Genomic DNA, 25,022 nt, shown 5'->3' with positions numbered 1-25,022 from the left:
GGTGAGCCGGCGCGTGAGGCTGGGCCGAGAGGGGGCCCCGCCCACCCGTCCCCAGCACTGATCACCCACCTGGTAGGATCTCAAAGCTGCCCACAGACACCTGGGCCAGGCCCCTCTTCCTCAGCTCCTGCCTCAGCGCGCTCACCTGCAGACACAGGGCCGATCGGCATCCCGGGCAAGCGCTCGGTGCGCAGTGAGGGGCCCCAACAAGGACGAGGTGCCGGCCCCCGTGCCCTGGCACCCTCGAGCCACTCAGCCCTGGCACCAACCACATGGTTTGAGCCCCACACCAGCCCTGGGAGATGAACTCCTCAGCCCCTCATACAGAAGGGGAAACTGAGGCTACAGAGGTCCAGCTGGGAGCACGCAGGTCCACCAGACCCCAAGGGGGCCCCCTCCATGCAGCGTCCCTGTGGGGAGTGGGAGAGGAAGGCTGTCCCAGCGTTGGGCTTACCTGGGCGCCGTGGGACACGGCGCAGATGTGCTTCTGCTCCCGGCTGCCCCAGCAGTGGGGCCAGGTGTCATAGACCTCCTGCACCTTCTCGACGACCTGGGCGACCTCGGCCGCGTTAAGCCAGGACGTCATCGACATGTCGCGCTCGGGGTTGCCCGCCACGTGGCAGAACACGAGCGGATAGTGCCGGGGGTGGCGAGGGACCTTGCCGCTGGCGCGGATGGGGTTGCCCTTGGCCACGTAGAAGTGGCGCGAGACGAAGCTGATGATGGCCTCGGTGGAGCGGTAGTTCTCGTGGAAGACGACGCGGCTCCGCTGGGCGACCTCGTGCGTCTGCTGCTGGTAGTGCTGGAAGAGGCGGTGCAGCAGCGTGCACCCGGCCGCCTGGGCCCTGGCCACGCTGAAGAGTCTGGGTGTGACCTGCATGTGGTCCCCCGCCAGCACCACGCGGGTGCTAAGCGAGGCGTAGCGCAGCGGGGTGAGCGCCTCGCACTCCAGCATCTGGGCAGCCTCGTCAATGAGGATGTGCGAGAAGAAGCCGGCAGGCACCCTGAGCTCACGGGCCTGGGAGGTGGTGGTGATCACGATGCGGTGCTGCTCCAGCTCTGCCCAAGTCGGCAGGCGGAAGGCCCGGCGGTCCTCGGTCAGGCAGCAGTACTGCAGCGTGGCTGCGTCCGTCTGGCTCGGCGGGCGGTCCGTGTACATCACCCGGAGCGGAGCGGCCTCCGGGTGGCCACTGCTGACGTAGCCGTGGAAATGCTCCTCAATGTAGATGTCGGCCGCGCTGGGGGGAGAAGGGCACATGGGGCCTCGGCAGCTGTCTGCTAAAGCGCCTACTGTGCGCCCGGTCCCACCTGGATGCCAGGAATTCACATGAGGCAGACAGACCCACGTCCTGCCCCCACAGAGCTTACATGTCGGCAGAGGGGACAGACACACAGATAGAGAAAGAAGGGAAGGTCAGAGCCCAGTGAGGAGAACTGGGCAACAGCACAGAGTATCTGGGCAATCAGGGAGGGGTACCCAGAGGAGGTGAAGGAGCTGGCCTGTGGAGAGGCAGAGAAAGGTTGACCCTGAGTTCAGCTCCCGGTCGGCTTTCAGCAGGTGAACAGTGAGACCTGGTGCCAGCTCTCAGGAGTGGAGTTAGAGGGGCAGAGAGGCCAGCCAGAGCCTCCACCCACAGCCCCTCAGACACCTAAGACCAGTGCATCCTGGGACATGCCAGAGCCCCGTGGCATCTCTGCAGAGACTTGCCTCTCCCTCCCAGGCCCCCAAGGATCCTCAGGCCAGCCAGGAATCAGCCCCCCTGGGCAGAGGTGTAGAGACACCGAGCCTGAGCAGCAGTCAGTGTTGGGAACTAAGAAAACCATATTGGCCAAAGGGGAACTTCATGGTTGAGAGAAGAATCTGCGTTTCTCTAAAAACAGCACAGGAGGCTCGCCCCAGGAAATGCTGGGTGGGTCAAGCCACACTCCTCCCCATGGCTGTCTCCTGGTCCAGGACCTCTACGGAGGCACCCACAGCCCCTCACCCAAACAGCGGACCCCAACCCCCAGGGCACCCTGCACTGAGCCTGGAGCACAGACGTCCCCTGTCCCTTTCAGCCCAGGACTGACCGGCTATCAGGGAGAGCCCCAAGGGTCAGAGGGACTGGGACTCACCCCAGGGACACACTGCCCACCCGGTGTGCACAGGGCACCAGGGGCCACGAGCTCAGCCAGCCCAGCCCCCACTCCACCAATGGCCGGGCGGCCCTGGCACATCTGCTCCAGAACTAGCCGCCCAGGCCTCCAGTGAACCTGGAACCAGCCAAAGCCCCAGACCCGGGTTCCACTTCCTCTCTCGGGGCGACGCCATCAAGGCAGGGTGCTCGCCGCAGCCAGGCGGCAGCTCTGGGCTCACCTGTTGGTGTGCGTGCAGATGAGGACCTTGGTGTGGGGCTGCCGGATGACCTCCAGGGAGGCCATGGCCAGCGTGTAGGTCTTGCCCGTGCCAAAGGGGCCGTAGATGAGCAGCGGAGCGATGGGCTGTGCGCCCCCAGGGCTGCTGCCTGCGATGAACTCCACGGCCAGCCTCTGCTTGCGGTTGCCGTGCAGGGCAGGTGGGGTGGGCCAAGGGTGGGGCAGGGTGCAGGCCAGCAGGTCAGGCACCACCAGGCGCTCCTCAGGCAGCGCGTCCACTGCCTGGTGCCATAGGCGGAAGGTCAGCGGGTCGATCTGGAACTGCACCTCCAGGACCGGGCTGACCTCAGGCTGCAGCCCCAGGGCTGTGCAGCAGTGGGCGGGCAGCAGCAGCCACAGCGCCTGCTCTGAGCTGGCCCGGGTCTCCAGCCGCACCTCGAACACTGTGTGGTCAGGCGCGGGCACGGGGGCCACAAGGGCCGTGCTGACTGCCCGGCCCAGCAGAAAGCCCTGGTCTGTGTCTGGTGTAAGGGAAGAGGGGATGGGGACCTCGGCATAGAGGGCTCCTGGTGGCGGGAAGAGCATGCCCAGGGCTGGTGTCTGCAGTGCCGTCCTCAGGGACACTGGGACCTGAAGGTTCAGCCTGGTGGGAGGACATGGGTCAGCTGACCAGGGCCACAGCTCTGCAGTCAGCACCCTGGCAGCCCCTGCCTACCCTCTAGCCCCCACTCACTTGGCCACCAGCTGTTGCTGAGCAGCCTCCTCCTCATAGAGAAACTGGTGCATCCTCTGCCGGTAGTTGGTGCAGGAGATGGGGCCTGAGGCCAGGCCACTGCGACTGAAGTCCAGGGCCAGGGCGGGCACCTTGTACCTGGCCATCAGGGCTGCCTGCTCCGCCGTCCGAGCCACGCTGGGCACCACATGGCGGTTGCCAGGGTGCCAGCGCTCCAGCTCCACAGGGTGGCCGGGAACTGGCGTCCCTCGGAGCCCCGGGCAGTGCGCCTGGCCCAGCTGCAGTCCTAGCTTTCGCAGCAGTGCCGGCCGGTGGCCAAAGTCAAAGACCACCCACTGCTCGAAGGTGCCAAAGGAGGAGCTCTGCACTCGCACCCCCACGTGGAACTCAGCTGGGGAGCCGGGCACACAGAAGCGCTCCCCCTGCGCGTAGAGTCGGCCTAGGGGGAGGCGGGGAGCCTCCAGCGAGAAGTCTGCTCCAGGCTCCTGCTTGAGCAGGGCCACGTGGAGCAGCGGCTCCTGGGGAAGAAGACCAGATGACAAGGCAGCCCCCGGGCCCTGTCCCACCCATCAGGGTCCAGGCTGATGCACAGACCCCTCCCCACCCTCCTGTGCTTCCTGGCGGTGACCCCAACAGGGTGCTCGGCCTCTCTGAACCTCAGGGTTCCCTTCTGCAAAATGGGGTCACAGAGCCCGCCTAGGCTGCCCCCAGGGACATTGAGCAAAGTGTCGGTGCAGCACGGGACACTCGGGGCGCCGACAGTGGTAACCAGCCTGGTCCCTCACTCTGTACCAGGCACTCCACAAAATATCGCCACAGGGCCAGGCACAGAGACGCTAAGGACTTGCTCCAGATCACACAGACCAGAGGGAGAGGCTGCGCTCAGCTGTGCTGACCCCTCACCTCAGAGTGGATGGTGAACATCCAGTTGTGCTGAGTTTTCTTCTCCTGTGCCTGATGCAGCAGGGGCTGGTTGCAAGTGATGGACACGCCGTCGATGGTCTCGGCCAGCTGCACATGGAGGCCTGGCCGTCAGCAAGGTGGCCCCAGTCCCCACCCACCCTGCCCACTCTCAGACCCCACGTACCACCAGGATCTCATTGCTGCTACTCTGATACTCCTCCAGCAGCCGCACTTGGTAGGGCACCAGCCCCTCCTGCCAGGCCGCCTGCTCCCGCAGCTTCACAGTCCGTGCCCGTGACACCCACTCCTGCAGCTCCTGCTCTGAATGCGCCTTGGTGCAGACAACCCCGTACTCACAGAGATCGGGCCTGGGGGAGGGAGGTTAGCAGGTCACACGGGGGTGAGACCCCTCGGCCCAGTACTGGCCTGTGTGGGGGAGGAGGAAGAGATTCCAGGGGGCAGGGCAGGAACTGGGACCTCCTCTGTGCTGTCCACTCCTGTCCCCCCAAGAGCAGGCCTGGCATGAGCGGCCTCAGTGGACCTCCCTTACCCATCACTCAGGCCAACGAGGTACCAGCTGGTCAGGAGACAGAACCCCTGGTTCCGGCTGAAGGTAGGTTCTTCCCCCGCCCCAAGCCCCAGCCCGATGTCCTGACCTTGGGCAGAGCTCAAACGTGGAGAGCCCAGTGGGTGGGCTGCGGTGCTCCCAGGGTGTGGCCTGGTCCGAGGCCACCATCTGCGCGTGCTCCAGGGATGAGCAGTGGTTCTCAAAGGCCTCCTGGGAGTGGCAGGTGAGCAGGCAGACGTGGCAGTACAGCTGGTCTCTAGGGGGCTGGCCCTGGGGGGCTGTACGTCTGTGCCCCGTCGGGGCAGGGGGCGTGAGCAGGTTCGCCCGCTGGAGCCCACTCAGCTGCTCGGCCTCCCACACGGCCATCTCCACGGCACTGTGAGCATACTGGCAGCGGGACGCCCCGTGCCGGCATGGCCGGCCGCGCCCCACGAACATGCAGTAGGCCAGTGGCTGACCGTACTGCGGCTGCGGCCGCACCTCCACGACCTGCTGCTTGTGGCAGCCCTCGCTGCTCACATGGGCCAGGAGCGAGGGGCAGGCTCCATGCTTGGAGCACCGCCCCTGGGGGTCCACAGGGCAGAGGCGCGGGGGGCAGCGTCTGAAGCAGTGGGAACAGAGCAGCTGGAAGTGGCCGCCAAACTCAGCGCGGATGGCATCAGCCGGGTCGCGCAGCTCGCTCTGGGCCCCGTCACCCTGCACCGCGGCCTTCAGCCACAGACGGTGCAGGTTGTGCTCGCGCTCGAAGGTCCAGACCAGCGCCTCCTCGGGGCTCCGGGCAAAGGTGCACTGGTTGTGGTGGCGCCGGCAGCCGAGCCCCGGGCTGTAGTAGCGGCACACTGCATAGCGCGCGGGCCGTGGGAAGCTGGGCCGGCGGTCCACCTTGCGCCAGACCCTGCTCTTGGTGGCTCGCTTGAAGCGGGCCAGCAGGATCTCGCGGGGGCAGCTATGCTCCACCCCGCGTAGGAGGTAGGTGCTCTCATTGAGGCGCTGGGTGCAGCGGGAGCAGCCCAAACACAGGTCCACCTGGGCGCACAGCCTGGCCAGCGGTGGCTCTTTGGTGGCCATGGGGCTAGTGGGCGATGGGCCGGACCCCAGGGACACTGTCTCTGACGCTGGCCTGGCTCTGCGGAGTGGCATCTGAGACTCACGGGCTCAGCTGGTCCTCTGGGGCTGTTCACCCACGATGAGAAGCCTGGGAGAGAAACACGAGGAGCAAGATCAGGCCCACGGCCCGCAGAGCCACGTGCACCTAGGTCGGGGCTCAAACGCACCCCCCCCCTCCTCAGGCAAGGGGCCGAGGAAGCAGAAACAGGAAGAAGTCTGCCCACACGATGGGAGGAGAGGGTTGTTTTGTCCAAAGAGGCTAGGCACCACTGACCTTGACCCAGCTAAGGCCCTTCCCTTTCTGAAGGGTCTCTGGACCCTGCCCAGAAGGAGCCAGCCGGGCAGGGAGTGGGAGGGAGGGTGCCCCAGCAACAGGAGCCCTGCAGACCGGCAGGAGCCCCAGGGCGTGGACTTCCTGCCCTCCCCTTCCTCCTGAGCCCTAGCATTCAAAGGCCCCTCAAACTTCTGGGCTCCTGACTCTTCTACAGACACAGCACCCCTTGTTCTGTACAATGATAGTTGGCTCCTGCGACCAGTGCCCCACAGCTGTCTGATTGGGGGGACCGGTTTCCTCCGCTGGGGGCTGGGGGGTGGTGGGCAGAGCCTTGCAGAGGCTGGGCCCTGTGGGAGCAGGACAGTCTGCTACAGGGCTCCAGAAGGGAATGGGGACTCCCTGGGGGGTCCCCAACCCAGCTGGGAGCCAAACAGGAGGGGACCCACTCCCTGCAAACACTGCCAGTGGGGTCTAAAGGGAACTTTCAAGGGAAACTGAGGGCAACACAAAGATGTTTTAAAGGGAAATGATGAGAGCCGCAGCCCTGAGAGGAGAAGCCGCTCCAAAGTGAAACCCGAGCCGCCGCCAGCAGGGAACAGAGCAGAGCCCCCCGACCTGGTGGACATTCAGAAACGGGGCAGCTGGAGCCGGTGAGGACGAGGCTAAAGGGCTGGGTCCTTGGGGTCCGGAGACCGCCGCCCCCCTACCCCCGCGCGCGAGCCAGGTCGTGGCGAGGGGGCTGCGCAGCCACCCGGGCTGGGGGCTCTGACGTGGTGGCCGGGGTCCCCCGGCCCGGCGCCCAGTCAGCTCTCCCGGGGCAGCTGGCCCGGGTACTCGCCTCTCGGGGTCCCTGGGCTCCACCCCCTCGCACCAGCGCCCCCTCCCGCCTCCGGCCGCCGCCCGCCGGGGGTCCGCGGGAGGCCCGGACTCGGGAGGGCGCTGGGAGCACGGGCCACGGGGGCCGAGACCCCCGCGCGTCCCCGGGCGCTCACCCTCGGCGCGGAGCCAGGCCCCCGCCACCCTCCGCCGCTGCCGCCGGGCACCTCATTTGGCCGCGCCCCTCCCGGCCCGGCGATCACTTTCGTTTCTGCCCCCGGGGTGACTCAAACCTCTGACGCCGGACCGCGGAAATTACCTCACTGCCCCCCGCCCCGCCCCCGGCCCGCCCCCGAGTGATCTCACCACCGCACCCCCGACCCCGCCTCGGGCGCCGGCTGAGCGCCCCGAGCGCCCTGAGCGTCCGCCCCGCGCGGGATGCGAACCTGGCCTGCCCGGCTCCCGGGTGCACCGGGCAGTCTGCGGAGGGGCCTGCCCGTGTGGGGGTGAGGGAACCAGAACATTAAGAGGACCGGTGCCGCCAGCAGAGCCGGGTGGGGGTGGCCTGGCGCCCCCGTCCCCTAGCGCAGACGAGCAGGGCTGCTCACGACGTTCCGCGGCGACTGGGGGTCCCCGAAGGAGCAGGTCACTAATGGAGGGGGAACGGGCCAAGAGCTGGGGGGCCCCACCTGAAAGGGGGCCCTTTTCTAAATGGCACCAACCAGTCTGGGTCAGAGGGGACCTGCCCTGTTACAGGGGAGGGTCCTACCTGGAGAAGTTCTTCCCTGGGGGACTCGGGTGTTATATCCAGTCCCTTAAAATGCACCAGAGATGTTTGGTCAGGGCCAGAAGCAGTGAGAAATGTCCCCAGGTCCAGAGCAGGGAGAGGGAGGAGCACTGTGCAGTCTCATTGTTTCTAATCCTCCCAGCCTTCCCGTGCAGGGGCTATCCTCAGCCCACTTGAGAAAATGGGGCCAGTGGTCACTGGGGAAGGCCCAGCAGCCAGCTGGTAGCAAAGCTCCAGCCCCCACATTACCGGACTGACCTCAATGACGGCTGCTTCCTGGATTCCCCCCCCTGTGGAGTCCCCTTGAACACCGAAAAGGGCTGACCTGTGTAACCAGCAGATACGGCAGAAATGATGGAGTGGGACCACCAAGGCTGGGTCATAACAGACATCGCACTTCCTCCTCCATCTCTTGGGTCCCTGGATCTGTGGGAGGCCAGCCGCCATGTTGTGAGGACATTCAAGCAGCCCTGTGGAGAGGCCCTGGCGGGAGGAACTGAGGCCTCCCGCCAAAACCAGCACGAGCTGTCAGGCACTTGTGCGAGTCACTCTGCAAGTGAACCCTCCTTCAGAGGACTGTGGCCCCATGGACCCCAGGCCTGAGCCACCAGCTAAGCCACTCCCAACTGTGAGACCATAAGTGGGTGAGATAATAAATGCTGATTATTGTTTTAAGCCACCAAGTTTTTGGGTGATTTCTCACCCAGCAATAGACCACTGATACACCAATGCTGTCCCTCAGGCAATGCCATGCGTCTACATCAGCCCAAGGCCAGCATCCTGTTGGGTGGGGCAATAACAGGGGCTTCCCATTTAAGTGAGGAGGTTGGCGGGGTCCACCATTAATAATCTCACCAGGCGCCTCGAGGTATCAAACATCAAGTTAGAGGACATGATAGGGGAAAATGTTCTATAAATAATAGCAGCAACAAAAGACCCAGGGATGAGCTTAACAAGAAATATGCGAGAAAACAGAAGCGTTCCTGAGACACATGACAGAACACGGTGGAAAATGGAATGGAATACTACGTTCTTGGATAAGGAGACTTAATATTACACAAAGATGTCAATTCTTCCTAAATTAACCTATTAATTTAATGCAATCCTAACAAAAATATAAAGAGGAATTGAGGGGTGGACAAGCTGATTTTAAAGATCATTTGGAAAAGTATAACATAAACAAGAAAGAATAGACAAGAGAATTATTACAAAGAAGAGTAATAGAACATTGAAGAGGAGGGAACACTCCAAAACTTGTCATGACGCCACCATCACCCTGATACCAAAGCCAGACAAGGACACAAGGAAAGGTTACAGACCAATATTCCTGATTGAATGTAGATGCAAAAGTTCTCAATAAAATATTAGCAAACTGAATTCAACAGCGCTATACTTTTTTTTGTTGTTGTTGTTTTGTTGTTGTTTTTGTGAGGAAGCTTGGCCATGAGCTAACATCCGTTGTCAATCTTCCTCTTTTTGCTGAGGAAGATCGGCCCTGGGCTAATGTCTGTGCCCATCTTCTTCTCTTTGGTATTGGGATGCTGCCACAGCATGGCTTGATGACTGGTGCGTCAGTCCATGCCCGGGATCCAAACCTGTGAACCCCGGGCTGCCGAAGCAGAGCTCGCGAACTTAACCACTATGCCACCAGGCCAACCCCCACAACAGCACTTTAAAAGGATCATTCACCATGATCAAGTGGGGTTTATCCCTGGGATGCAAGGATGGTTCAACATCCACAAATCAATCAATGTGATACACCACATTAATACAGTGAAAGATAAAAATCATATGATCATCTCAATAGATGCAGAAAAAGGATTTGACAAAATACAACATCCTTTCATGATAAAAATGCTCAACAAAGCGGGTACAGAAGCAGTGTTCCTCACATAATAAAGGCCATATGAAACAAGCCCACAGCTAACAACATACTCAACAGTGAAAAGCTGAAAGCCTTTCCTCTAAGATCAGGAACAAGACAGGGGTGCCCACTCTCGCCATGTCTATTCAATGTAGTATTGGAAGTCCTAGCCAGAGCAATAGGCAAGAAAAAGAAATAAAAAGCATCAATATTGGAAAGAAAGAAGTAAAATTGTCTGTTTGCAGATGACATGATCTTACATATAGAAAATATCCTGAAAATCCACTAAAAAACTGTTAGAACTAATAAATAAATTCAGTAAAGTTGTAGGATAAAAAAATCAACATACAGAAATCAGTTGCATTTCTGTACACTGACAAGAACTATCTAAAAGAGAAATTAAGAAAGCAATCCCATTTACAATAGCATCAAAACTAATAAAATCATTTAGGAATAAAATTTAACCAAGAAAGTGAAAGACCTGTACACTAAAAACCATAAGACATGGATGAAAGAGATTGAAGAAGACACAAATAAATGGAAAGACCTTCCGTGTTCTTGGATTGGAAGAATTAACATTGTGAAAATGTCCATACGACCCAAATCGATCTATAGATTCAATGCAATCCTGATCAAAATTCTAATCGAATTTTTCATAGAAATAGAAAAAACTATCCTAAAGTTTATTTGGAACCACAAAAGACTGCAAATAGCCAAAGAAATGCTGGGAAAGAATAAAGCTAGAGGCATCACACGTCTTGACTTCAAGCTATATTATGAAGCTGTAGTATGTAATCAAGACAAAGCGGTATTGGCATAAAAACAGACACATAGATCAGTGCAACAGAACAGAGAGCCATGAAATAAACGCAGGGTCTATTAATTTACAACAAAGGAGCCAAGAATACATGTTGGGGAAAGGACAGTCTCTTCAATAAATGGTGTTGGGAAAACTGGAGAGCCACATGCAAAAGAATGCTGACTCAAAAAGAACAAAGAATTACACCACTCACAAAAATTACCTGGAAATCAATCAAAGACTTAAATTTAAGACCTGAAACCATAAAACTCAGAAGAAAACATAGGGAGAAAGATCCTTGACATTGGTCTTAGCAATGATTTCTTGGATATGACACCAAAAGCACAGGCAACAAAAACTAAAATAAGTGAGACGACATTAAACTAAAGAGCTTCTGCCCAGCAAAGGAAACAATCGATAAATTGAAAAGGCAGTCTACTGACTGGGAGAAAATATTCGCAAACCGTATATCTGAAAAGGGGTTAATATCCAAAATATATAAAGAATTTACATAACTCAATAGCAAAAAACACAAATAATCCAATTTAAAGATGGGCAGAGGACCTGAATAGAGATTTTTCCAAAGAAGACATACAGATGGCCAACAGATACAGGAAAGGATGCTCAACATCCCTAATCACCAGGGAAATGCACATCAAAACCACAATGAGGGGCCAGCCTGGTGGCGTAGTGGTTAAGTTCCCGCATTCCCCTTCAGCAGCACAGGGTTCGCCGGTTTGGATCCTGGGCGCAGACCTACTCACCGCTCATCAAGCAATGCTGAGGCGGCATCCCACATAGAAGAGCTACAACTCCACAACTATGATACACAACTACGTACCGGGGCTTTGGGGAGAAAAAAGAAAAAGAGGAAGATTGGCAACAGATGTTAACACAGGGCCAATCTTCCTGAAAAAGAAAGAAAGAAAGAAAAGTGTTATCCTGAAATGGCAAAAAGAAAACCCACAATGAGATATCACCTCATATCTGTTAGAATGACTCTTATCAAAAAGACAAGACATAAGAAGTGTTGGCGAGGATGCGGAAAAAAGGGAACATCTGTGCACTGTTGGTGGGAATGAAAACTGGTGCAGCCACAATGGAAAACGGTATGGAGTTTCCTCAAAAAATTAAAAATAGAATTACCATACGATCCGGCAATTCCACTTCTGGGTATTTATCCAAAATAAATGAACTCAGGACCTCTAAGAGATATCTGCACTCCCACGTTCACTGCAGACTATTCACAAGAGCCACAACATGGAACCTACCTAAATATCCATCCATGGATGAATGGATAAAGAAGATGTGGCACATATACACAGTCATGTGTCACCTAATGATGGGGATACGTTCTGAGAAATGCATTGTTAGGCGATTTCATCATCATGTGAACATCATAGAGCGTACTTACACAAATCTAGATGGTAGAGCCTACTACATACCGAGGCTGTAGGGTACTAATCGTATGGGACCACCATTGTATACGCCGTCTGTCTTTGACCGGAATGTCATTATGTGGCACATGACTGTATATACATACACACACACACACACACACACACACTATGGAATATTATTTAGCCATGAGAAAGAAGGAAATCCTGCCATTTGTGACAACATAAATGGACCTCAAGGGCATTATACTAAGTGAAATGTCAGACACAGAAAGGCAAATACTGTACAATATTACTTACATGTGGAATCTAAAGAAGCCAAACTCTTAAAAGCAGAAAGTACAATGGTAGTTACCAGGGGCTGAGGGGCGGGTGAACTGGGGAGATGTTGTCTAAGAATACAAACTTGCAACTAGTAGATGAATAAGTTCTGGAGATACAATGCACAGCATGGTGATTATTGTCAACAATACTATACTATAAACTTCAAAGTTGCTAAGAGACTAGATCTTAATTGTTCCCACCACAGAAAATAAATATTCATTATGTGATATGATAGAGCTATTAGCTAAGGCTAACGTGTCAATCATATTGCAATACATAAATGTATCAAATCAACACATTTTACACAAACTTACACAATGTTATACAGTCATGCATTGCTTAATGACAGGGATACGTTCTTAGAAATGAGTGTTAGGTGAATTTGTCATTGTGCAAACATCATACAGTGAACTTACACAAACCTAGATGGCTGGTACAGCCTATTACACACCTAGGCTATATGGTGCTAATCTTATGAGACCACCATCATACATGCGGTCCGTCATTGACTGAAACGTCGTTATGCAGCACCTGACTGTATGTCAATGTATCTCAATTAATTAATTTAAAAAAAGAATAACAGAGGATACGAGTCCCATCAAATAGTAAAACACCTTGCAAAGCTACTAAAAGAGTGTGGTCCTGGAGCAAATGGACAAGCACATCAAGGTGGTGGAACGGGGCATCCAGAAATAGGCTGACACACACATGGGAGATTCACAGAGGATGAAAGACAGCATTTCAGATCACTGGGAAAAGACGGTTTAGTCAACAAATTCTGGTAGAACTGTTTCAATTCTAACAATTCTGTTAGAACTGGTTAGGATCTTGAAACAAAAATGGGGCGGCAGGATCTCCACATAACACCTTACACCAAAATAAAATAGCGGATGGACCAAAGATTTAAATAGAAACAGAATCAACCATAAAAGCACCAGCAGAAGCCAGGTGGAGCGTGTCTGTCGAGCAGCGATCTCGGAGGGGCCTTCCTAAGGGAAACACCGCAGCAGGGCTGTGCGGGAGCTGGCTCGGCTGGCAGGCACAAGTGCCCATCTGCTCAGCTCAGTGACTGAGTTGGTGGCTTGAAATCGGCCGTGATGGAAAGTTTACACCACGGAAATCGACAAACGCTATGAATCGTGGCACTTTTTCTCTTCTCGAAGAGCCAGTTGTTAAATATCTCCCAGCACCCCACCAGCACATCACTAATAAATTCAACCACACAAAAAGAAAACAGTTCTATCCGGAGGAAAAATCAATAGAGTCAAAAGTCAAATGCAAACTGAAAAAAAATTATACTTCATATCACAGCTAAAGGTTCTGCTAAAAAAACAAAATTCAACCAAGTAAATTTGAAGATCTAATTGGCTTTATTAGGTGTTTCATGAATCGGGCAGCGTCTCCCCTCTAGCAAGTAGAAAGGTGCTCTGAGGAGTTGTAGAAAGTGGAAGGTTTTTATAGGGAGAAGAGGGGGAACAGGAGCCATCAGCAAAGAAGAGACAGGACTGTTTCAGGCCAGGACATCTTGGGGGGAGGGACAGCAGGGGTCTTGCCATGTAGATGGCCTCACCTAGGCTGATCAGGACATTTCAGATCGACTGTTTCAAGGCCACACTCTTGGGAGAGGCCGAAACTGCAAGTAAGTTTTGGTTTGCTGTCATGGGGGCAAATGACTCCATTTGAGGCCTGTTATTTCTTTTTTTAGCAGCTCTAAATGTAGTGAAAACGCCCTCTGAGGAAAATGCAAATTAGAACTACATAATATTTTTACCTCTCTGGTCAGTAAAGGTCACAGAATCGGACACTGCATGTGGGGGTGGGAGTGCCTAAACCACAATGCAGTCAGGCGGCACCCAGTCAGAAGTGCAGGTCCACACACCCTCTGACCCTTGATTCCGCAGACGCTCGCGTGTGCATAGCAAGGTCTGTGCGTAACCATGGGCCTCTAGGACCAGTTCAAACTGACCCCATCTTATCAACAGAAGGTCTTTCAGGGGCAAGCCAAACATTTGCAAATCATGTAGCCAGAGCCTGTGCAGAGGAGAGAATTTTGACCTCAAATGACACCAGAACCAAAGATCCTCCCCACCACAGAGCCAACAGAGTAGGACACGACCAGAACTGGAACATCAGGCTGTTATCAGAAGCGAGGGGTCTGTGGTCTAGGAAGATGTGGTGTTAAAGCCTCTTCCACACCTTACCATAAATGTCTAAAGCCCTCCATTTGAAACCTGCCCTGCCAGCATTTGCACATACCAGCCTGTTCTCTGTAACCTCTTAAATCAGGGAGACACGACTGAGAGCTTTGCCTCCTGTCTCCTTGCTGGTAGACCTCACAATAAAGCCTTTTCTTTTCTCAAAAGCTGCTGCCGTAATAATTGGCTTTTTATGTGCAACAGGCAGAGAACCCCAATTTTGTGTGGTAACAGTTTCTGGGCACCATGCAGGGACTAGGTCCTGTGACCACATGCCCGAGGCTCTGGAGCCCCCGGCAGGGTGCGGGGTCTTTTTGCAACCCTCAGCAGCTGTTTAGACAGTTTTGTCTGGAGGCTCGGCTGATCAGATGCTCGCTTCCTGCTGTGGTGCTTTTCTATTTTGAGAGAAGAGCTTCTGGATCAAGACGTCTCTGGGCTCTCGGTGAGTAACTTTAAGAAGGCGATTGTCCTTACCTCGTCTCTCTGGTTTGACACTCTGGAAATATAAGTTTGACTTGTATTCTGGGGAGTGCTGGTGGGCTGAGTCCTGAATCTTGGGCCTGGACCACCCAAGATAATTAGAGACAGGGTAAAAGGTTCACTCCTAGGGCCAGCCTTGTGGTGTAGTGAAGTTCACACGCTCCGCTTCGGCAGCGGCCTGGGGTTTGCAGGTTCAGATCCCAGGCACGGACCTACACATAGCTCATCAAGCCATGCTGTGGCAGGCATCCCACATATAAAGTAGAGGAAGATGGGCACGGATATTAGCCCAGGGCCAACCTTCCTCAGGAGAAAGAGGAAGATTGGCAGCAGATGTTAGCTCAGGGCTAATCTTCCTCACACACACACACACACACACACACACACAAAGGGTTCACTCGTGAAGTTGCTCCTGGTTCTGAGTAGCTCCTGGCAAACTGGCCAGCATTCTGATCTATGTTATATGTAGAATTGTATTGTGTGTTAATGTTTGTTTAAATTGAATTGGCTGTTTGGGGACTGAGTTTCTCAGCGACCATAACAAACTTCCTTTAGAAATTAATATTATGAGGGTCTTCTGACTCTGAAGAAAAGAGGCACTGTTCCCTCCAGTCCTTTGGGACATTCTCAGGTGACTGGGGATTTTACGGAGGTGTTGGTGCATCTGCCCATGATGGGCAATGTCCTCATAGGGACCCCCTTTTGAAGAACATATCTTGCCGGGCCCTATTGTTCATGGTGAAGCAGTCTGCCGTGGCAACTCATCTGGGGCTCACTCATCTCTGAACTTTGTGGGTGCCAGAACACAGAAGGGATAAAGCCTACCCCTTGGTTATGTGTGGGGGAGCTGTTCTCACAAGTACATATTATTAGACCCTACACACTATCCCCTACAAAGACCTTGTTTGTTGCAGCCACCTGGGAAAAAGCCCCCTAAAATGGGAATAACTGTAAACAGCTGGCAAGATAACCCAGGATAATTTAAAATTATAGTGGCCACTTTGGGCTCCTTTTGAGTTTCCAAACCAAGAAACAAAGAAATCTTTAATCTTTAAAGAGTCAGGCGTGCCACCTTCCGGCACAATTGCTCAAAACCTAAAGGTTCTGGAAACTGTAAATAGTTACAAAGAACAGCAAAATCTTACTAAGCTTGTCTGGTGTCTTGAGGGCTTGACTTGATAATTGTCAGGTTAGGGGTCACAAAATATGGTTGGACAAAAATGTGGTTGCACCCCATTTTGCAGTCAGAGATGGTCTGACAGAAATGTGGTTGCACCCCATTTTGCAGCTAAGGTCCTACCAAACTGCCGTCAGCCTCAGGGGAATGACACTGGCCATTAGAAGGAACATTCCAATTAGATAAGATCATTTAAGAAGTGCACTTAAAAGCAAAAACTTCAAAATTCCAAAGTAACCTTATTGGAAGTCTTGTTGCAAAAAGCTAATAGAAAATTAAGTTATAAAAGGTACCTAAAAGAAAAATATATTAGGTCATGGTTTTACAGATGCCCCATAATCTACCTTCAAAGGAGGGCCCAATATAAGCCCCTCTCAGAGTTAACGAGACTCAGATTTTCTGGGAAACTGCTATGTTAAAGATTATGGAGTTGTTCAGTACTGCCGGGTGTAGTTACTGTCTGTCCGGCTGCAACCTGGAGAGATATTTGAAAGGATTTAGCAACTTACCAATCAGAAATTTGGCCAAATTGGAAGCTGATATTCAGAGTCTGATAGGATTTTTTTTTTAGGCCTTCTCCCCTAAGTTAAAATAAAACTAAGCACCCAGAGGGAAAGAAGCAACTTAGGGACGATGTAGTTGGACAGCTAGATTAACCTATAATGCTATTTAAGTTATAACTCAATTTCTGAGGAATTAAGAGCAACTGTCCTTATCTTATAAATCCTTGCAGAAAAGGAAATGCAACTCTAAAAGCAATTCAGATTCTACCATTTCCTTTATCTCAAAAAGTTTGTAATTTCTCTGGGAACTGTTATCTAGCCCATCACCAATTCCTAAGACCGAAGGAAAAAAAAAAAGAGAAAAAGGAAAGAAAAACCATCTATAGAGTGCCCTCACCCAAAAGCTATCATCTTAAGTATCTTCTCCACAAATATTAGTAGAAAAAGCTTAAAACAAGATTTGTATTCATAACTAGTGAGCTTTGTATTACTGTACCTCATTCATGGCAGTAATTTTAAAACAACAGCTGTGGACTCTCTGGGTATGTGTGTCTATATGTGTTATATATGTGTGATTTTTTAATGTCCATATGGTATAATTTATAAAAGAGCTCTATTTAATTGGCTTAAAGTAAATGCTTATATAAATGTAATGGAAACTAACCCAAATGTCTTTCAAGTTAACACGATACAACATAATCTTTGGTAAGTGAAAGTTTATTTAAGTTCATTGGTTTGGTTGAGTTAGGAATGTTAGTTATCAACATTGGATATGATGCAGACACGCAGCCTTTGTTCTGTCTGGTTTATTGGTCAAATAATTTCATGTTATCTCCGTTACAAAACTTGTTAGCAAAAACAATAACTTGGAATGATAGCTAATTTTGCCTAAGGTCTCATGAAGACTTGTAGGCAAACTAAATAATTATTGGGAATAAGTAAACTAAATAGACATGAAAAGATAAAAGTTTTGGGTGAATTTTTTAACAATAACTATGTGTTATGGCATACATATTTAAAATAACTTCAAAACCTTTTTGTAACTTGAAACTTTAGAGTTCTACTAAATTAATTTAAATAATAAGATTTATTGAGTATCTAGGTCATTTCCACATAAGATGTAATATTAGATATTAATTACTAAACATAGATTTATTTACCTTTGGCTTCATATTACAGAGAAACTGGAAAAATACTTGGGTTTATTGATGAACATGTTTTGTGCCACACTGAGAAGTTTTCTATGAGAAAGCACATGTTTCTAGACAGTATTTGTGGATCTCCCAATCCACAGGATGCCAATATATAAAAAAAATTAAGGAAAGTAAGATCTATGTTTTTGGTAAAGAAGATTTAAGGAATGGAGATATTTTTGTTTGTTTTGTTAAGAAAGATAAATTTGGCCTAAAGTACTGGGAGGGAAGAAAGAAGGCATGGGACAAATTCTGAGTGTAAAAAGAAAGTTATAGAAGGCTTGTGGAAGAACCCTGAAAAGAGAGTTTTGTGCATAGTACAGTTGGCTAAGATTAAAATGGACTCAATTAAGTGAATAAATTTTAATATCAAAAGTAAGCTGGTACAAAAATTAAAATTTGGTTTTCTTTCTCTTAAAAAGGATAATTTTCCTGGACTTTTAGCCTGCTCTTGATAAAGAGATTATAAAAGGTTTTTCTTTACCTTTGAGTAAATCTACTTAAAAGATAGAAATTCTATGTTTTATCAAAATAATTTCCTATGTTCTAAAAGGCTGGAATCTCTCTATTAAGATAACTAAGATTTTTTTAACTATTTAACTCTGTATGTTTGCCTTTAACATATTCTGTTGTCACTTTGGTTAAATGGATAACTAAGCATTGTTTCACAGTGAACATTGTTTCCTATTTGACCAAGTGTTTTAACACCTTTTGACATTTTTGACAAGCTTCCCAAAAATTCAAAACCTAAATAAAATCTTTCTTTTGACCTGAAAGTAACTTTGATAATTTCCAGTGGGTCCCTGGGACTTCTCAAAGAATTTGTTCTCTGTCTTTCAAAGGAAGATATTGAACTAATTAGGCTTATTTGGTATGTTAAGTTACATGGGACACATTGTTGAATAAATGATGATAAATTTTATTAGGTTATATTGTGTGGGTGAATGTTATTAATATAAGTATTTTAAAAAATTATGTAACATTCCTAAAATTCTGATCTGTCCTGGTTATCAGTCATAATTCTAGTTATTTTAAAATGTTATATGTCACAGAAATAACCAGATTTCTTTGTCACTTGTCATTTTTAAGTCTTTTGTCATTTACAGACAGTTATTGTTTTACTCTGATACTTTTGCAAATACATTTCATCTTCAGAGGGTTTCATGGAAAGGACTCTGACACTTACTCTAGAATACAAGTTTCTGATAAACTTTCAGATTATAAAACTGAGCTGGGTAAGAAATTACAGAACTCTAATGGGGAAACTGATGGCTTCATAAAACTGCTAACAGAAGATCAAGATCAAGAATTGATTACATGGGACTGAATGAACTGATAAGGATGATTATAATTTTTATGACTTTTTGTTTGAAATATCACTGATTTTTTTTCAATGTCTTGTTTTTCCAGATTTAAGGAAACTCTTTTCTCTTAAGCTAACTATGACTTATAGCAATTTGGTAAATTATACCATGGAAATAGAATTAAAACATTTATCTTTTTCTCCCTACCTGATCCCTCCAAAATTTGGAAACTCATGATGACTGAGTGTTCCTATTTTCATGGCAATATAGTTATTTGCATAAGTTCAATAAGAATCTGTTCTCCTTATAACAGGACACAATTGGAAATGTTGGTTATATTACCAAGGCTTTGACTGGAATGTCATATTTGAGAGAAACATGTATAGACTCTTAAGGAACAAAGGTTGAATTAATGGAACAAATAAAGCCCCTTAGAAATATTGGCCTAGTACCTTGCTTACAGGATTTCTAGCAATCTTACCAGCTGAGTAAAGAAGGTCACTTCCCTAGCAGGTGCAAGAACCTCAGGATATTTTGGGGAACCTCAAGAAAAGAGAGGAATTCACCCAAATCTGTAGGTATTGCAGGCAGAATCTGATGACAAGTCCTTGGCTTGGCTTTCCTGGCCTCAAGAGGCCTTTAAAGTTCAATCTGAGATTCTTTATAAAAAGTTACAGCAAAGCAAAATTAAAAGAGTCTATATAATCAATTGCTTTTCTTGCTGTACTTATGTAAATAATAGGGCCAAGTTTATTGAAACTAGACTTATTTCACAAACCAGTGAGTCTTAATTTGACTATCTTTGGTAAAGATGAGGGTGATTTTAGAGAGCAAAATTATGTTTCAGTAGAAACTGTAATACACATTTGTGGATGTTAGATTCTAGTTCTGTTAATTGTCTTTGAGGTTTTTGTTTTCTCTCTGTAAACTAGACTGGATCCTGAATTCTCCTAGACTGCTCAAACATTTGGCTACAAACCTCCAAAGTAACATTTTCAATCTTTTCCATCATTTTCATTTGGAATCATTGAGAACTGAAACCACCCTTTTTCCTGAAGCCCTGCAAAATGAAGCCGGGTGACCTGATATAAACTTAAGAGAGATTCATGCCTGTTGCTGTGTAAGCCACTCAGAAAGATACCTGAACACCCGATGCATCATCAGAGACGTTTCAAACTGCAAAAGATGCTTTGGCTGTGACATCTAGAAATCCTCTTGACTGGCTGCCCCCTGGGCTCAGAAATGGTTTATAATTTGCTCCAACCTTTAACCTTGTTTTTCTCTCTCTCTTTTTGTTTCTCTAGAAATTCTTCTAATTAAATACCTGGTTACTTGCTTACACAATATAGGCCTAACTTTGGGAGCCCACCTGCATCACTGCCTTACTAAAAGACTGGTTCAATGAGATGGAATAACCTATGCCCCTTATCAGCAGGATGAAGCTAGAGCAGTCGTCACCCTATATCCCCCAAGATTGAGGAGTGAACAACAAAAGGGGAGATTCTGGGGGGGTTTTTTGGTGAAGAAGATTAGCCCTGAGCTAACATTTGATGCCAATCTTCCTCTTTTTGCTGAAGAAGATTGGCCCTGGGCTAACATCCGTGCCCATCTTCCTCTACTTTATATGGGACGCCATCACAGCATGGCTTGACAAGCAGTCGTAGGTCCACGCCCAGGATCCAAACCTGCGAACCCTGGGCTACCGAAGGGAAGCATGCGAACTTAACTGCTATGCCACTGGGCTAGCCCAAAAGGGGGAGATCTGTAACCACGGGCCTCTAGGACCAGTTCAAACTGACCTCATCTTATCAACAGAAGGTTTTTCAGGGCAAGCCAAAAATTTGCAAGTTACATAGCCAGAGCCTATGCAAAGGAGAGAGTCTTGACCTCAAATGATACCAGAACCAAAGATTCTCCCCCTACGGAGCCGCAGGAGTGGGACACGACCAGAACTGGAAAGTCAGGCTCTTATCAGAAGCAAGGGGTCTGTTGTCTAGGAAGATGTGATGTTAAAGCCCCTTCCACACCTTACCATAAATGTCTAAAGCCCTCCATTTGAAACCTGCCCCACCAGCATTGCCACATACCAGCCTGTTCTCTGTAACCTCTTAAATTTTACCCCAAGACTTGAATTGGGGAGACAAATTGGAGAACTTCACCTCCTGTCTCCTTGCTGGTAGACCTCACAATAAAGCCTTTTCTTTTCTCAAAAGCTGACGCTGCAATAAGTGGCTTTTTATGTGCATCAGGCAGAGAACCCCAATTTTGTGCCATAACATGTACATGATAATCATGGCAGCCTCCTTCCTAATCACAGCAGACCAACAGCACCCCAGTGCCCACCTCTGGGGGTCTATGGCTCATGAACTGGCATCCCCCTCCCTGTGCCGTGGACTACTCTAAGGCCACAAAACAGAAGGAGACATCTCAAATGTTCTGAAAAGGAGTTTTTTCCAAAATAACTTGTTAAAGAAAATCAAGGTACACAACAATGCACCTTGAGGGAAAAAAAAGAAAGAATTTAAAAATATATAAAGTACAAAACTCGGTTGCAGAAATCAGAAGTAAGTGGTGTTGCTGGGACAGGCGGTGACTCACTTTCTTCCTCTACCTTTTGTACATCTGATTTTGTGTCGAGGGCATGTATTCCTTATTCAAACAGAAATTGAAGTGTGAAAGGCAGCGCATCCAATATGAACGTGGAACATTCGCACAGTGACCGTTCTCTGGCCCCCCTCTGCCCACATATGCTGGAGGGATTGCCCCTTCACTTTCTGGCCTTGCTGATCATCCAGATGCTGATGGTGCCAATTCATCATCTCCAGCAGGGATTTTCCCTAAAGTCCAGACACATACAGTCCTTGGTCTCTTCAGCATCTTTCCCTGAATGTCAAGCAGACACCTGACACTGCACTTGGCCCAAACCCTCTCCTGCTCCTCCAACAGCCTCCAGTTCCAGTAAATGACAACCCCATCCTCCCAGGTGCCCAGGCATCCTGGACCCCTCCTCACACACTACATCCAACCATCAGCAAATGCTGTCTGCTCAAAACCCAAGTTGATCCAGAATCCAGTGGTCCCTTCTAAGCCTAGAATCCTAAGCAGCCTCCTCACTGGCTCCCTGCATCCGCATCCCTCCCTGTTAGGAACAGAGCAGTCCTTCCAAAACTCTGCTCTGGAGTACCAACAAATCAATGCAGAGGACGAGGCTTAGAAAGGCATGATGCAACCATCACAGTCATAACTGAAACAGGAGATTCATGTCTTCTCAAAGTGTCTCCCCGGGATGCCTGCTAGTTACAAAGGGAAACAGTAACCTCGCAGCGGAGAAAACTTCAGAGTCTCCTGAGCCGAGGCAGCAGGGCTCACATCTCCAGAGACAGGACAGACTGAGAGAGCCCCAGGGAAGACGCACCAAGGAGGACACAGCCCCTCCTGTGGTTCCAGCCAAAAACGCAAAACCTCATCCCCATCACAAGGAAACATCACGGACTCTACAAAATGACTGCCCCGTGCTCCTCAAAAATGTCCAAGTCATGAAAGACAGACTGGAGGAGACTGAGGAGGCATGAGCACTGGATGCATCAAGGGTTCTTAGGTGAGACTTTAGATCACAAAAACATGTATACACATATATGAAGTTATTAGACAGTTAACATTTGAATGTGGGCTGAGTATCCGTAATATTATTGCATCAATGCTAAATGTCCTGTTTAATAATTGACAAAGTACATGTTCTTAGGAAACATACACTTAAGTGTTAGGGGTAAAGGGCATGATGTCTGGGTTCAGAAATAAAAGTTTACATAATAAACCAAATGGAACAAAATGTAAGCAGTCGGTGAATCTAGAAAAAGAGTACATGGAAGTTCTTTGCACTATTTTTACACCTTTGGTGTAAGTTTGTTTAGAATTATATTAAAGAATAAACAAAGCATCCACCCAACACCTGGCTCCATAAACCAGCCCTTCCTCAACCAGCATATTCCCAGTAGATAAAGCTCCGCCCCTCACCTTCCACTATGGCCAGAAACGGCTGGAAAAACCCGAAATACCCCCACCAGCATCACTGCAGGCTGTGGAGGTCTCGAGTCTCTGGGCAAAGCCTCAGTTTACCTGTGATGAATCTGGTCCTCTCAGCTGGTCCTAGCAGACCCTCCCACCCAGCCAGAAGGTCACACCTTAGCCCGGGAGCAAGGAGGTGATAGAGTCTACAGGTGGGAGGGTCCTAGATCTCATCAGCATCCCAGGCCGGTTCCCCTTTAGGCTGGGGGGAGGGGCGCAGCCATGAGGATCTCTTAGAATCGTCCTTCCCCGTGGTGTCATGGGGAGGGGGTGTGGGGGCTGCATCCCACTGCGCAGGGGTACCAGGAAGGGCATCTGGACGCGAGGTCTCGCCCCAGGAAGCGTCTCCACCGCGGGTCGTCCCAGCTGCTCTCTCCCTATCCCGACCCCACAGCGTCTCTGCATGGTGGGTTCTTACCTCCACCCGCGCACCCCAGATCACACTCTGACCCCGACCTGGAGCCCCCAGGCCCTGAGCGGGAGGCTGCTCGGAGGGCGGGACGTGCGAAACTGATGAGGACGATCCGGGTGAAGATTTGGGACAATTCCATCAGCCGCCCGGGGAGGAGCCAGGGGCCTCACAGGGGGCATGGCCTCTCTGCCCCGCCCCGCCCCGCCCCGCGGCCTCATCGGACCCCATCCCCCGCCCGAGGTCTGACCCCACCTCCAGAGTGACACGTCGGGAGCTGGGCGGCTCTGCCCCTGTCCCCCGAGCGCCCACTGTCCCTCGTGGCCCTCTCGCCCAGGCGTCGTGGGTGCCCCGCGGAGTGGGCGCCCCTCCGGAACGGCCCGTGGGAGGGGCTGCACTCAGGACCCGGGAGCGCGGGGGCGGGGTGCTTCCCGCCACGTGGGGGGTGCGTCTGCACTCCCCGCAAAGGGGGAGCCCCTCCTGTTGGGGGGCTGGCGCTCTAGGGGGGACGGCAGACCCTGCTCCGACCCTGGCCCTCCGTCCGGCACCGGACCTCTCCGCGCCGCGCTTGGCACCCGTGCACTCCGTCGGGTGGGCTGCGCCGCGGCCCGGCTGCACCCGCCTGGACCCCGCCTGGACCCCGCCTGGACCCCGCCTGGACCCCGCCTGGACCCCGCCCACCGCGGGCGGAGAGGGAAGCCGAGGCTCCGCACGTCCTCGGAGGCCAGGGCCCGCGGTCTCCTTCCTGGAGACAGGGAGACTGGCTTGCTGCCGACGCCAGAGGTTCAAGTCCACACTCGTGGCCTCTGGGCCTCACTCCTCAGCGTGCAGCCCGCCCCGTCACCCGCCAGGGGAGGCCCACTCCCCAGCCGGCTTACACCCCGGTGCCAGGACCTGCAGCTGTAAGGGGGCGGGGGTCATGTAAAGAGACAATTCACGATGACAGAGCGTTTACTGTTCTGCAGGCGCTGGGGGGGCGAGGGAGACTTACGAGAAGTTCCTCTTCTGCAACCCGGATCGCGCGGGATGCTGGACAGAGGTAACTGCGAGGCGGTGATGCGCAGGAGGCACCGGAATAGACGCACACGTGCGTCTGCCTGTCGTCTTAAACGGGCGCCAAAGCAGGGGAAGGGCAGACTTTCCAACAAGTGGTGCCCGGACAACTGCACAGACAGATGAGGAAAAAATGAACCTCAAGCCCTACCTTATGTTACACAAAACAGGAACTCAAGATTGGTCATCTGAAGGTCAAAGCTAAACTGCAAATCTTCCGCCCGGCAGTGAAATCTTCACAGCCTTGGGGTGGGCAAATATTTCTTTAAAAGGACATGAAAAGCACTAATATAAAAGAAAAAGTTGATAAACTGTATGTCTAAGTATCAAAAATGTCTGCTCTTCAAAAGATGCCAGTGAGAAAAATGAAAAGGCAAGCTATTGACTGAAAAAAATATTCAAAATATACATATCTTGTGAAGAACTGTATGCACATTAATTTTTTAACCTCAAAACTCAATTTAAAAAAAAAAAGCCCAGTTTTTTTAAATGAAGAAAATATTCGAACAGACACTTCATACAGGAAAATATACAAATGGCCACAAGCACATTAAAAAGATGCTCCATATCATTGGTCACCAGGGAAATGCAAAGCAAAACCCAATGAGATACCACTTCAAACGCATTGGAGTGGTTAAGTTTAAAAAGACAGACAATACCCAGTGCTGGCGAGGATGTGGAGCAACAGGAACTCTCACAGATCACTGGTGGGAATG

The 25,022-nt window shown here is 50.6% G+C and overlaps 1 protein-coding gene across 4 annotated transcripts in view; it reads right to left on the bottom strand.

Annotated features, from left to right (window-relative positions):
- The window catches only part of HELZ2 (helicase with zinc finger 2), a 31,435-nt gene extending 8,055 nt beyond the window's left edge, over nucleotides 1-23,380 (bottom strand). For 2 of the 4 annotated variants that reach the window (XM_087444971.1, XM_014787275.2), the window contains exons 1-8: nucleotides 6,933-7,021; nucleotides 4,648-5,754; nucleotides 4,176-4,359; nucleotides 3,992-4,099; nucleotides 3,089-3,606; nucleotides 2,357-2,998; nucleotides 455-1,238; nucleotides 70-145 (exon numbers count right to left, since the gene is read on the bottom strand). In XM_087444971.1, coding sequence (XP_087301097.1) covers nucleotides 70-145; nucleotides 455-1,238; nucleotides 2,357-2,998; nucleotides 3,089-3,606; nucleotides 3,992-4,099; nucleotides 4,176-4,359; nucleotides 4,648-5,699 — 3,364 coding nt within the window. In that variant the 5' untranslated portion in view covers nucleotides 5,700-5,754; nucleotides 6,933-7,021. Of the gene's footprint in view, nucleotides 1-69; nucleotides 146-454; nucleotides 1,239-2,356; nucleotides 2,999-3,088; nucleotides 3,607-3,991; nucleotides 4,100-4,175; nucleotides 4,360-4,647; nucleotides 5,755-6,932; nucleotides 7,022-7,525; nucleotides 7,571-7,868; nucleotides 7,969-23,262 lie in introns of those variants that run through there. The other 2 variants (XM_087444973.1, XM_087444972.1) reach the window with 2 other exon arrangements.
- Nucleotides 23,381-25,022: the final 1,642 nt, after the last annotated feature.

This window comes from Ceratotherium simum, chromosome 21 (assembly GCF_057802395.1).
Source record: "Ceratotherium simum simum isolate JZ-2026a chromosome 21, ASM5780239v1, whole genome shotgun sequence".
NCBI lineage: Eukaryota > Metazoa > Chordata > Mammalia > Perissodactyla > Rhinocerotidae > Ceratotherium > Ceratotherium simum.
This window is presented reverse-complemented; position numbering and strand designations above follow the sequence as displayed.